The sequence below is a fragment of the Sparus aurata genome, chromosome 21 (genome assembly GCF_900880675.1).
Source record: "Sparus aurata chromosome 21, fSpaAur1.1, whole genome shotgun sequence".
In the NCBI taxonomy this organism is placed as follows: domain Eukaryota; kingdom Metazoa; phylum Chordata; class Actinopteri; order Spariformes; family Sparidae; genus Sparus; species Sparus aurata.
Window position 1 is genome coordinate 31,214,155 of NC_044207.1, and position 15,391 is coordinate 31,229,545.

General features: G+C 40.0%; 1 gene segment (V, D, J or C); it reads left to right on the forward strand.

Annotated features, from left to right (window-relative positions):
- Positions 1-242: 242 nt before the first annotated feature.
- LOC115572737 (T cell receptor alpha variable 38-1-like) lies at positions 243-690 on the forward strand (the record flags this gene model as incomplete). The annotated part of the segment is given in 2 exon segments: positions 243-288; positions 377-690. Coding segments are annotated over 2 exon segments (360 nt in total), but the record flags the coding sequence as incomplete, so codon positions are not given.
- Positions 691-15,391: the final 14,701 nt, after the last annotated feature.

Consider the following 15,391-nt stretch of genomic DNA (forward strand, 5'->3'; position numbering starts at 1 on the left):
CAAGCAAGCATTTGCTTCTGGCTTTTAGGAATCTTTGCAGTCATTTTTCTCAGTTCAGAGTTCATTCTGGAGCTTTGCCTTGTTCTCAGTAAAAAAGTGAAAAACAGAAGCCCACATCCCTAAATGCTTGTCAGCTGTCAGGAGGGTTTCAACACGGAGAGCCCAAAAAGTGTGATGAGCAAAAGCCAAGAGTCAGGACAAGAGGATGTTCTTCCTCTCTCTCCTCCCCTCTCACTGCAGACATGAAACACTGGCTGAGAAACATCCTGATTCTGACTCTCTGGCTAGGTAACTCTTTAAACCTACTGATTGTTCTCCTTTAATCAATCATCTTTATTGATTCATCTCTTCCTCTGCATGTTCTCTTCTTCCTCAGAGTGTAAAGGAGCAGACAGAGTGATCCAGCCAACACGAGATGTCATTGCTGCTGAAGGAGACACAGTTACACTTGACTGCTCATTTGAGACCAGTGACACAAATAATTATCTCTTCTGGTACAAACAGGATGGAGACAACAGCCCCAAATTCATACTGAGCTGCCCTCAGTTTGGTACGGGGAACACAGAGAAGGAATATGAGGACAGATTTTCATCCAAAGTTAATTCTACCTCAAACTCAGTTCCACTGAAGATCCAGAAGCTTCAGCTGTCTGACTCTGCTGTGTACTACTGTGCTCTGCAGCCCACAGTGACAGGAAACACCAAAACTCTGTACAAAAACCTTTGGAGCAAAGACAACACAATACTCCACAACATCCACTAGAGGGAGTCACACACTGTTAAACTGCAGCAGGATGTGATGATACAGTCTGGAGAGTTTTCACTGATGAGGAAATGATTTAAAAATCAAACTACACACACTGAACACTCACCTGCATTTCGCCCTTGTAACCATGGCAACACTCTTGCCATCATTTCACTAGGCTCATCAGATTTGAAAAGAAAACCTAAAATAGAAAGAAGATATTTAAAAAACAAATCTATTTGAGTGTAAAGTCTGTAGAGGAGTGGGAATGCCTTCAACATAGATGCTAACTGTGTTAACAACAAATAAACATGACATTTCAGAGCTGTGACTGGTTAATGATCAGTCAGTTCTGTTGGACGGTTACTCCATCAACGATGTCTTTACATAAATTGGACACTGTCAGACAACAAATCCTCTGAGAACTGAGCTAAAAGCTGAGAATCGTCTTATATAACTGATGAATATTGAAAAGTACATCAAAATCAGGATGTCAAGGTTATTACTTAGAATCTTAGAAATTAATGGCATTCAGCCTGGAAGTGAATTATGTAAAACAATATATATTAATAAATGACATACAATATTTTGCAAACAAGTGTAAGGACTGCTGATGAAACAGGTTTGGATCAATTCCACCTTTTGTCATGTTACCGACAGCGATGCACAATACAGCTTTATCTGCCCACCCACTCTGCCACACTGCTGTAAAACAAGAGAAGCAAAGCATGGAACTTCATTCTCCACCTTCAGAATGTCTGGAGCTTTAAACTGATCATTGCTAAAATAAAATATTAATATTAGTATTTCTTCACTGTGTTTAAAGGATCTATGAAACAGCCTCCATGTTTCCAGAGTAAAGACTAAATGTTGAGGTGATCAAAGCTTCCTTCTCCTGTCACCTGCCTCGGTCTCACAGAGCTGTGAAGGACTGAAACTGCCTGGGTAGCTGGCTATTGGCTAATATGGCGAAAGTAGAGCCGCTATTGTTCTACTTTATGTTGATGTAGCTACTGTAATGAAAAGCACGGGCGCTCGTGTATTGATTAACTGATATTTTATTTCAAAAGTCGTCAAAAAATAAAGGGAACCACCACATTTAACAGCCTGGAGGACGGAAGTAGATAAACCCGGTAGAAACAGTGCCCGTACGTATGCGACGCTCCTTGAAGTACAGCGAACGCACCCGCAAAGAAGCAGGGATAATCTGATTGGTCAACAGTAGCCGGCCTTCTATTGGTTGATAGTGTTGATACACAAGAAAAATCCGTGAGCAGAGGAGAGATCCGAGAGCAGACCTTGACCTGTGAGCAGGTGTGTGTCCTGAGCGCGTGCACTTAGACCTGAGCGCGCAGAGGGCACACTTGAATGCGAGCGAAATTTTTGTGTGCAAGAAGGAGAAATGTGAACACAGGCATGTGATTTTTGAATTCAAGCAGACATTTTGAAAGTAAGCAGAAGAAATTTAAGTGCGAGGACAAAATGTGAGCATGAGGAGAACAAATCTGAGCACGCGAAGGAGCTGTGTCACTGAAAAGGAATGAAATCATGCTCTCAAACTGAAAATCTATGCTCTTGATTAATGACCTGATTTAACTTCCATATTAAACAGCCTCCATGTTTCCAGAGTAAAGACTAAATGTTGAGGTGATCAAAGCTTCCTTCTCCTGTCACCTGCTTCGGTCTCACAGAGCTGTGAAGGACTGAAACTGGACATTCAGTCAACATTTCTCTGAACAGCTGGATTCCCAAATCACCTCACTGGCTCAACTGAACTTTAGCAGACAGAGAATGTATAAAAAGGTTTTTCATTGGTTCCACCCACTGACCTTTAACTGAACCAATGAGATGATTTCTGTCTCTGGAGCAGAAGTGTTTGAGGAACTAAAAGCACAATCAGCTTGATGTTGAGGAGAAGAGCTGACATCTGCTGTCTGTTTGACTTGAACAACTCTAAAGACATGTCGCTCTACCTCTTTATACTTTTCTCTCACTTTATAGGTAAGTGTTGGAACAGAGATCAAAGTCTCATTAACCTGCTGTCTGAACCACATATTTGGTCTCCTTTAATGACTGCAGCTGTATCTGTGGACGGTAACAATATCCACGATAGAAAAGAACATTTGGTTTATTAAAGAAGGTCTGCCGAGTCTCTTGATGTCAGAATGTTTCTGACGACTAACATGAATAACACTCATTTTGCAGCGCTGGGTTCCATGAACAGCATAAAGCCAGAAAGAAGTGAAGAACGTGTTGAAGAGGGAAGAAACATCAGCCTGACCTGTAAATATGAGGGTGCTATCTACAATATCCAGTGGTACAGACAATACCAGAGATCCAGACCAGAGTTCCTGCTCTCCATCACAGAGGGAGGACTCATTCATCAAACTGACTCTGAGTTCTCAGCTGACATCAACAAAGCAGACAAACGTGTGGATCTGAACATCATCTCTGCTGCAGTGACAGACTCTGCTGTGTACTACTGTGCTCTGCAGCCCACAGTGACAGGAAACACCAAAACTCTGTACAAAAACCTTTGGAGCAAAGACAACACAATACTCCACAACATCCACTAGAGGGAGTCACACACCATGAACCCATTACAGTCTGAGTCAGTGTCACTGGACTGATGACAAATACAACAAAACATCAACCAATAAAGATTCCACACAGAGCTGCTGTGACAACAGACAGAAATGGATTGGTTGAGTTGAAGTGAATAAATAATGTGAAGAGCTGATTGGCCCCGCCCATTTAGCCTCAACTCAACCAATGACATCATTCCTTCCTCATTGTGCTGCAGTGGAAGAACACTGCTCATCTGCTGTCTGTCTGGCTTTAATAAATCCAAAGACATGTTACTTTACTTCTTTTTACTCTTCTGTCACTTTACAGGTGAGTTTTGGAACACAACAGGAATTTAAGTGTTGTTGAACCTGCTGCATTAACCACATATACACAACCTGGATTTCATCACTTTTCTCATGTCTTTGCTCTGACAGAGTCAATGCTCCTCATGTTTTCATCAGATTGACAAAATGGATGTTCATTGAATGATATTGTTTGTATGTGACTGTGAAGGAGCACAGAGTAACACTGTACACTTGATATTTTCCACTGTCTTCTCCTCTCAGCCTCATGAACAATGTTAGTCTAATGGCTTCATTTTCTACACTTTTTCCAGGACTAATAGCTGGAGACAGCATCTCTCCTGTAGAAGCTGAAGTCAGTGGAACAGAAGGACAATCTGTCACACTCATATGTCAATATGAGACAAGTGAATCAAATCCTGCACTTTACTGGTACAGACATCATTCTGACCTTCAGGCTCCTCAGTTTATACTCTGGAAAGGAGCAAAGAGCGAGACAACTGAATATATTCCTGATATCCGATATCAGTCTAAAACAACACCAACATCAACTACCCTGACCATCAGAGAGCTAACCCTGGCAGACACAGCTCTCTACTACTGTGCTCTAGAAACACAGTGATACAAAGTGTAGAAGAGGCTGTACAAAAACCTGAACACAGATATCTGACTACTCTTCAAAGAGGAGGGAAGTGGTATTCAAACCACAGCTTCATATCAGATGGATTCTGCTAATTCCTGTTTTATCACAGTCACTGTGGTTACAGCTGTTAACTCAGTGACTCCAAACCAACGATGAATTGTTTTACCTCTCTGGATGATGAGGACACACCTACTGTCATTGACTGATACTGCTAGTCATATATCACATTAATACTTTACTAATTTGCAGTATTTTAAGCAGAGTTCTTGTCATGTGACCCACTGATGAAAAATCTAAATCATACAATTACTATGACAAATCTGCATTTTTGGCACATGATCCTGAAGCAAATGAGAAAACATGCTGAGTTTTCTAAAGACAATTTTAATATTATAAATAAAAAATATGTGGTAAAAATATGACATGAACATCTTTGTCCATAATTTTCAATTGGGTCAAGTCGACAGGAAGGAATTTAAAATAACATGAAGTTTGTTTCACACATCATAATTAGTTACCATCTCACATGATCATAAATTATTATTGACAGCCAAATTTATCCTCAAACCCTCTGTTGATGTTGCATGAAGCACTATACATGGTACCCCCTGTGAGGCAGTGTATAATATATATGTCAGAAAGTGACCAATGACAAGATTAAGATGTACAGTGATTAAATAATGTTGTCTCTACTTTAAGAACATAGAGTGAGTCCCTCTTTTCTTTGCAAACCCTGAAAAGATGATCCATCCTTGAAACCATCACAGCTACATTTCTGTAATTCATTCCGGTAATAAAGGAATCAAACACAAAAAAACTACAACAAAGAAAACTTTCCAGCTCCAGCTGTTGCAAACTGCTGCCTTCAGTCTGTTAACCAGGAGGAAGAAGAAGAGGTGAAAATACAGATCTAAGAGGAGACGGAGAGATTCAGGGAGGAGCTGAGCTGTTACTGAACTATAGAAGAGAGAGGAACTTCCATATTCAGCAGAGTTCAATACACAAACCAGAAACATTACCTTTATTCAACATGCTGTCACTGGACTATTATGGGCTGTCTCTGATGTTTCTCTCTATTATAACAGGTATGTTACATCATGCTTTTATTCTGTCAACTTAAATTCTGATGTTTTCTGAAGGCACTTCATTTCTTTTGAGTTTTTTTCCTCCAAAATATAACAAAGGCTTCTCTTCCTTTAGGAGTCAGCTGTGAAGAACTCAGTCCAGTCAAGAATGAAGAGCCCAGTTTAGAAGACAGCACTGTTACTCTGTCCTACACATACTCCAAAGAAGCTACTGGTAGTGATCAGTTTTACTGGTATCGACAATATCCAGGAAAACCACCAGAGTTCCTCATTTCTCACTATGGAACAGGATCATCCATATCTGAACCAGTCTCTCGACTGTCCTTCAAAGTGAGTGATGACAAAACCAAACTGGATCTGCAGATCTCCTCTGCTGCAGTGACAGACTCTGCTGTGTACTACTGTGCTGTGAGGCCCACAGTGACAGGAAACACCAAAACTCTGTACAAAAACCTTCGGAGCAAAGACAACACAATACTCCACAACATCCACTAGAGGGAGTCACACACTGCTAAACTGGTTTAAATCCTTGTTTGATGTGTGTGAATCAACATTAGACTGAATCAAACGATGAATGAACAATATCACAATCCTTTCAAAAATACAAAAAAGGGAATACGTTACTCAGATCACTCGAAGCAAAAATCATCTAAGAGTGAACATTTTAGATGTCAATATCATGTCACCAATTCCTGGTTGGGTGTTTGTTAATTAACATTTGTTTTCACAGAAAATATAAAATGTGATCATTGACCAGAGTTTAGAGGGAAAACTAAAATGTATTGTCTTTGTAATATTCTCATAATTTATTACTCCACTCCTCTTAATCCTCTGGGGTATCATTTTTGACTCTTTTTGATTTTTCCACAATATTTCACCTTAAAAACTAACTAACAAACCACTTTTATTACTTATAATACAAATACAAATTGTTGTTTACAAAATTTGCACATAAGTTTTTGAAATTCACAAAGTTATGTGTAACTATTTACATTTAAATGCAGGCAATGCCTCAGGCTCAGGTCTGCATCAGCTCCTCCAGCTGAATGAAGAGCTGCACTGCCTGCTTCACATTCAGCAGTCTCCTCATTGTTTTGACTCATTAAACAAAAAACGACTCCACTACACACTAAACACACTACACTAAACACTATATAACACACTAACTATACACTCCAAAAACGCCAAATGTCACAAATCTCTCAACTCCCAAAACACATCTTCCCCCCGTTTCTCAGCAACCAAATCATGCGGTTTGCCTTATAATTTTGTGATTGGCTGGTGTGGTGCCTTTTTCCACCAATAGGAACGTGTTTTTTTGCTTGCAAACACATCCTGGTTGCGGAGACTTTCGTGAGAGAAGACCGTTTTTACCGTCTCTTCCTTCACCGAACGCACTGCAAACGTGATGGCAACGTTAGCGAAAAAGCTTGCCTCACATAATATATCGTAAATCTGGTTTTACTTGGCCTATTTACCCAATTTAAAAACTGGTATTTAGTTTGAAGTCTGCTCCAACACAGAGTTGGAACTGAGACTGACAGAGGCTCCGTCTCGCTGCTACGTTTTCTTAAATTGGTCACGTGATTTTAACGCGCTGCTGCGTCAAATGAAATCAGAGGATTAATGCTGCAGAATGTTCCTTTCATTTGAATGGGCCTTCCCAACATTCGGCTATCAATTATTTTCGTATAATAAACCGCTGCTAAGCACATTTGACCGTCGTCAAGGAAAGTGGCCTTTTTGCCTCTGAATCAAAACGTTTTTGATGACAGAGACATTGATAAAATAGAAGAGGATCGACACACGAACTAAACACAAAAAAAGAGCACGGTATGGGCCATGTCAGTTTTAAAAGACTGGTTAAAGGACTTGAATTTCAGCGGACGATTCATCAGCTGTGGTCTAAAAAATGTTCTGTTCAACGTCTTTGTCATCGGTTTGGCAACTATATTTCTCTGCTGAAAAACACTATAAATGGTTACAAATAAATTGCGGTAAACCATAGGTCTTCTCCTCAAAATGGTCTCTCTGTCCTTCTACAGGGAGATAAACGTTTAGCCATCTATCACCGTTTGACGTGAGAGCCAAAGTCAGTTTAGTGCTTTATGGTGGCCTTGCCGTTTGCTAACCTTTAACACACCCACAGCTGAAAAACAACTCCGAGAACCCTGGACCTGCAAGCTCCACAATGTCTACATTCCTTCACTCACACAAGGAGAAACAATTAGTCATCGTTAAATTTAAACTAAGTAAAATCAAAGATCAGAACGTGTTGCCATCCATATACCTCAAGATGAATCACTATATATGGTTCCCCATGTGAGACAACATACAACATATATCTCTGCATGTTGCCAGTAACAAGATTAAGTTGTACAGTGATGAAACATTTTTGTCTCTACATTAGGAGTATACAATGTGTATGTCTTCTTTTCAAAAACCCTGGAAAGATGATCCATCATTGAAATAATCAGAGCTACATTTCTGGAATTAATTCCAGTAATCAGCTGTTACAAACTGCTGCCTTCAGTCTGTTAACCAGGAGGAAGAAGAAGAGGTGAAAATACAGATCTAAGAGGAGACGGAGAGATTCAGGGAGGAGCTGAGCTGTTACTGAACTATAGAAGAGAGAGGAACTTCCATATTCAGCAGAGTTCAATACACACACCAGAAACATTACCTTTATTCAACATGCTGTCACTGGACTATTATGGGCTGTCTCTGATGTTTCTCTCTATTATAACAGGTATGTTACATCATGCTTTCTTTCTGTCAAGTGAAATTCCAATCTTTTCTGAAGGCACTTTGTTTCTTTTTAGTTATTTTAAGCACCACATCAAACAGATTTCTCTTCCTTTAGGTGTCAGCTGTGAAGAACTCAGTCCAGTCAAGAATGAAGAGTCCAGTTTAGAAGACAGCACTGTTACTCTGTCCTACACATACTCCAAAGAAGCGACTGGTGGCGATCAGTTTTACTGGTATCGACAATATCCAGGAAAACCACCAGAGTTCCTCATCTTTCACTTGGGAACACAAAATGAAAAAAAACAACAGACTGTCTGTAAAAGTGAGTGATGATAAAACCAGAATGCATCTGCAGATCTCCTCTGCTGCAGTGACAGACTCTGCTGTGTACTACTGTGCTGTGAGGCCCACAGTGACAGGAAACACCAAAACTCTGTACAAAAACCTTCGGAGCAAAGACAACACAATACTCCACAACATCCACTAGAGGGAGTCACACACTGTCAAACTGCAGTAGGATGTGATGATACAGTCTGGAGTGTTTTATTTCACGAGACATAGTTGTGATGAAGAGCTTCACAAATGAAGATAGTTTGACACACAAGTCTCCTCCTACTGACTGCAGAGGAGCTTCATGACAGAGAACTGTTTGTTTCCAGCTGGTTTGTTATATGTAAGGTGACTCTCTGAACAAAAGTCACATCACTGGAGCTATTTTTTAGTGATTTTCGCTGGCCTTCCTCCTCCCTCCACCAGGCAGCCTGGCCCTGTTGCTGTCCTCTTCAGACAGCCGCTGAAGCACAGTTAGATTTTTTCAGCAATCTCTCACTTTCTTGGGGTCGACAGAGAAACATCTAGCAGCTGCTTCTCCCGAATTTTCCTCTGCATATTTTACGACAAAGTTTGAATTTCAAGTCATACTTTTTTTTTTTTTTGCTGCACTGGGGCCATGGCGATCACTAGTATGATAATGACTGCGGTTAATTTAAACCCGGCTATTATTTTGTAATATGGTGGCTGTAAGTGTGTGTTTATGTGTGTGCGTGTGTCCAAGCGTGTGTGTTTGTGTGTGTGTGTGTGCGTGCAGTGCGCACGAGCGTGCGCTTGTGTTTCGGGGCACAACAAATATTTGCACCGGAGCCTATCACCATGATCTTACGATACTGCCGGGAATAATGACTGTAAAAGTCTCGTATGTTTCATGAATCTGATGCCACACTGCAGCCTGACCCACAGTCAGAGCGGGTTCAGTACGATTACCGTAAATGTTAGTGCATTTGCACACTGAAAAAAAAATGTGCGGCTGATTTCGACAACGGAAAATGAAAATTACATTCATTATTTCATTTTGGTTTCCTGGTTTATTATATTTTCCGTTTTGGGCTGTAAACTGGAAAATAAACACAATTGTTCAATGTTTGGTGCATACAGAAAAACAGAAAAACAAAATATTGGCTCGTTTTTCATTTGCCAGATTAAATTGAATAATTGAATGATCAGATGATACATGGACCTATATAACCAAATCCTAGTTAAATGTTTGTTAAACAACAGTTGTTTTCACAGAAAATATTAAATGTGATATTTTACCACAGTTTAGAAGGAAAAAAGTTAACAATATATTCTCTGTACCATTCTTGTCATATATGAGACATTATTGAGCAGTCGTTGGAAGTGACACCACCTCCATTGAATAAGTGATTGTCATCTATGGGCTCTCTTCATCAAAGGTGTCGGCGTGTAGATTGATGATAAAAGAATTCTGCGGAGGCAAGGCTGGGTGGAGTGATAGAGCAATCTTTATTGAAACAGATCTCAAGCCTGCGTCCAAGCCAGAAGCGCCCACTTTCTGGCATTGTCAAATCTATGGGAAAGCAATGCCAAAATGCTTCACCCTCTGCTCTATCACAAATCCTATCAAACCATCGATCTTAGGAAATCTACCAATTACCACCTCACCTTCTCTACTCATGCAGGCCTATTTAAAGTACCTTTTGCTGTGGCTGCCCACTTCTTACAATATGTGGGTTGAGGGTCCATCTGTCCAATGGACTAGAAAAGGAGTTGGTCTATCTCCCTGCTCATCTCCCATAAATGACTAAATATGTTACTGTCAGTCCTTAGCTCTTGTATCCCATAACTACCACAAATGATCTCTCTATCCTTTTCTGGAAATGTACAAGTTTAGACATCTCAATCCATTTGACATGACGGTCATACCCTGTTTTATTCCTCTATAGTGGCCTTGTCTTCTGCTAACCTTTGACACACACACAGCTGAATACTGAATCCAGGGACCCTTGGAGCTGTTAGCCCCACATTGTCTACGTTCCTTTACTCACACAACATGGAAGAACAGGACAAATTTAAACTGAGTTGAAATAAAGACCAGAATCTGTTGCAGTCCAGATACCTCATCATGCAGATGAGCTGATGATGAGGTGAACTTGTAGGTTCAGTGAAGCAGCTGGTCTCACTTTTTCAGGATGATGAGTCCAGGCTCAGTCAAGGTCTGTCTGAGTCCACAGAGGAGACACACAGTGTTTTCTGGTCTTGTGTTCAGTGACAGGCTGCAGAGTTGAGATGCATCGAGCCAAAAAAGTTTTCAAAAGTTAACTAGATTAAATAAAAGATGATAAATAATTCTGTAAATTAACACAACACAGACACAAAGAGACTTTTGATTAAACCATCAAAATGTTGATGAAAGAATTAAGTTTCTTTGTATATTCCTGTGTTCAGTCCTCTATTTGAGTTGAACAGTTGAAATGTAAATGAGATGTAAATTTAGAGAGTTCCTCTACAGATGATACAGATGAAGGACCAATGATGTGAAGGCCCAGATCCATCAGAGTATCAATGTTCTTCCTCTCTCTCCCCCCCTCTCACTGCAGACATGAAACACTGGCTGAGAAACATCCTGATTCTGACTCTCTGGCTAGGTAGCTCTTTAAACCTACTGATTGTTTTCCTTTAATCAATCATCTTTATTGATTCATCTCTTCCTCTGCATGTTCTCTTCTTGCTCAGAGTGTAAAGGAGCAGACAGAGTGATCCAGCCAACAGGAGATGTCATTGCTGCTGAAGAAGACACAGTTACACTGGACTGCACATTTGAGACCAGTGGAACAAATCCAACTTTGTTCTGGTAAAAACAGGATGGAAACAACAACCCTAAATTCATACTGAGCTGCTCTCAGTTTGGTACAGTGAACACAGAGAAGAAATATGAGGAGAGGTTTTCATCCAAAGTGAATGCTACCTCAAACTCAGTTCCACTGAAGATCCAGAAGCTTCAGCTGTCTGACTCTGCTGTGTACTACTGTGCTCTGCAGCCCACAGTGACAGGAAACACCAAAACTCTGTACAAAAACCTTTGGAGCAAAGACAACACAATACTCCACAACATCCACTAGAGGGAGTCACACACTGTTAAACTGCAGCAGGATGTGATACAGTCTGGAGTGTTTTCAATGATGATGAAATGATTTAAAAATCAAACTACTCACAGTGAACATTCGACGGATTTTTGGCGATGTAACCATGGCAACACTCTTGCCATCATTTCCACTCTTACTGGGTTCATCAGATTTTAAAAGAAACTTAAGATTGAAAGAAAATGTTTTAAAATCAAATCTATTCAAGTGTAAAATCTCTTGAGGAGTCAGAATGCATTCAACATAGATGCTAACTGTGTTTGAACAACAAATAAAGCTGCTACGCAGCAAAGAAGAGCTTCTAACTGTGTTTCATTGTTTCTGAAACATGACAATGAACATCTATCCCATTTTATTCTGAATAGATATAATATCTGAGAGCTGTGACTGATTAATAATCAGTCAGAAATGACTACTTGGGGATTTTTTTTGCTATCAACAAATTTGAATTGATGGAAATCAAGTTCTGCTGGAAGGTTACTGCATCAACAACGTCTTTACTTTAAACTCTGTCAAACAACAAATCCTCTGAGAACTGAGCTAAAAGCTGAGAATCGTCCTCCAGCATCGTCTTTTATAACTGATGAATATTGAAACGTCCACTAAAATCCAGATGTCAAGGTTCTTACTTAGAATCTGAGAAATTAATGGCATTCAGCCTGGAATTGAAATATTACGTAAAACAATATATCAATAAATGACATGCAATAATTTAGCAAACAAATGTGATGACCACAAAATAATGATCAACCGAAAAAAGAAAGAGAGAGATCGTTGAACTTTTGTCAGTTCCTCTCATGCTTTACTAAGTCTTTAAATATGACACAGCTGCAGGACTGCTAATGAAACAGGTTTAGATCAATTCCACCTTTTGTCATGTTACTGACAGTGATGCACAATACAGCTTTATCTGCCCACCCACTCTGCCACACTGCTGTGAAACAAGAGAAGCAAAGCATGGAAGTTCTTAAACTGATCATGGCTAAAATAAAATATTAATATTAGTATTTCTTCGCTGTGTTTTAAAGGATCTATTAAACAGCCTCCATGTTTCCAGAGTAAAGACTAAATGTTGAGGTGATCAAAGCTTCCTTCTCCTGTCACCTGCCTTGGTCTCACAGAGCTGTGAAGGACTGAAACTGCACATTCAGTCAACATTTCTCTGAACAGCTGGATTCACAAATCACCTCACTGGCTCAACTGAACTTGAGGAGGCAGATATTCTCTAAAAAGGTTTTTCTTTGGCTCCACCCACTGACCTTTAACTGAACCAATGAGATGATTTCTGTCTCTGGAGCAGAAGTGTTTGAGGAACTAAAAGCACAATCAGCTTGATGTTGAGGAGAAGAGCTGACATCTGCTGTCTGTTTGACTTGAACAACTCTAAAGACATGTCGCTCTACCTCTTTATACTTTTCTCTCACTTTATAGGTAAGTGTTGGAACAGAGATCAAAGTCTCATTAACCTGCTGTCTGAACCACATATTTGGTCTCCTTTAATAACTACAGCTGTATCTGTGGACAGTAACAATATCCATGATAGAAAAGAACATTTGGTTTATTAAAGAAGGTCTGCTGAGTCTCTTGATGTCAGAATGTTACAGACGACTAACATGAATAACACTCATTTTGCAGCGCTGGGTTCCATGAACAGCATAAAGCCAGAAAGAAGTGAAGAACGTGTTGAAGAGGGAAGAAAACATCAACCTGACCTGTAAATATGAGGGTGCTATCAGCAATATCCAGTGGTACAGACAATACCAGAGATCCAGACCAGAGTTCCTGCTCTACATCACAGAGGGAGGACTCATTCATCCAACTGACTCTGAGTTCTCAGCTGACATCAACAAAGCAGACAAACGTGTGGATCTGAACATTTTCTCTGCTGCAGTGACAGACTCTGCTGTGTACTACTGTGCTCTGCGGCCCACAGCGACAGGAAACACCAAAACTCTGTACAAAAACCTTTGGAGCAAAGACAACACAATACTCCACAACATCCACTAGAGGGAGTCACACACCATGAACCCATTACAGTCTGAGCCAGTGTCACTGGGCTGATGACAAATACAACAAAACATCAACCAATAAAGATTCCACACAGAGCTGCTGTGACAACAGACAGAAATGGATTGGTTGAGTTGAAGTTAAAAAATAATGTGAAGAGCTGATTGGCTCCCCCCATTTAGCCTCAACTCAACCAATGACATCATTTCTTCTGTGCTGCAGTGGAAGAACACTGCTCATCTGCTGTCTGTCTGGCTGTAATAAATCCAAAGACATGTTGCTTTACTTCTTTTTACTCTTCTGTCACTTTACAGGTGAGTTTTGGAACACAACAGGAATTTAAGTGTTGTTCAACCTGCTGCATTAACCACATATACACAACCTGGATTTCATCACTTTTCTCATGTCTTTGCTCTGACAGAGTCAATGCTCCTCATGTTTTCATCTGATTGACAAAATGGATGTTCATTGAATGATATTGTTTGTATGTGACTGTGAAGGAGCACAGAGTAACACTGTACACTTGATATTTTCCACTGTCTTCTCCTCTCAGCCTCATGAACAATGTTAGTCTAATGGCTTCATTTTCTACACTTTTTCCAGGACTAATAGCTGGAGACAGCGTCTCTCCTGAAAAAGATGAAGTCAGTGGAAAAGAAGGACAATCTGTCACACTCAAATGTCAATATCAGTCAACAACAGATTATGTTAGACTTTACTGGTACAGACATCATTCTGACCTTCAGGCTCCTCAGTTTATACTCTTGAAAGGAGCCAAAGGGAGCTCAGCTCAATATATTCCTAACAATCGATATGAATCTCAAACAACACCAACATCAACTACCCTGACCATCAGAGAGCTAACCCTGGCAGACACAGCTTTCTACTACTGTGCTCTAGAAACACAGTGATACAAAGTGTAGAAGAGGCTGTACAAAAACCTGAACACAGATATCTGACTACTCTTCAAAGAGGAGGGAAGTGGTATTCAAACCACAGCTTCATATCAGAGGGATTCTACTAATTCCTGTTTTATCACAGTCACTGTGGTTACAGCTGTTAACACAGTGACTCCAAACCAACGATGAATTGTTTTACCTCTCTGGATGATGAGGACACACCTGCTGTCAATGAGTTATACTGCTAGTCATATATCACATTAAATAACATTAATTATACATTTTCATTGCTTTCAGTAGAGTTCATGTCATGTGACTCACTGATGCAAAATCAAATCCAAATTATATTATTACCATGACAAATCAGCATTTTTTGTCATGTGACCTGGAAACAAATGATAAAACATGCTGAGTTTTCTAAAGACAATATGAATATTATAAATAATCAATTTCAATAGAAAATATGACATGAACATTTGTATCCATAATCTTCACTAATCAGGTCAAGCCAGCAGGACGGTACTGAAAATAACATGATCTTTGTTTCAGTCAGACAGTAATTTATTGACGGACCCTGAGTGAAACCTCTGTGTTTCAGAGGTCAGCTAACGTCCTCTGACTGCCAACACCGGGACAAACTGACGCTGCTGGATCCAGAGACAATGTCTGTCCAACATCCAACCTGAAACTAACTTCACTGTAGGTGGAATATATAAGATCCAGTCTATACATTAAGTATTTGTAACATACATGGCATCCAGCCTTTTTTCAATAAATTGGTCATGCTTTGCTATCTCATCTAGAATGGCCAAAAAGTTCCCCTTATTCTGAGTCTGAGGACTCTCGATGGCCCCTCTGTACTATAATTTGGGCTGCAGTCAAAAGAAGCACATTTGCTATTGTTTTCACATAATGTTGATCTTCTTCCACTTTTTTTCGTCAGTTCATGTTCAAAGAG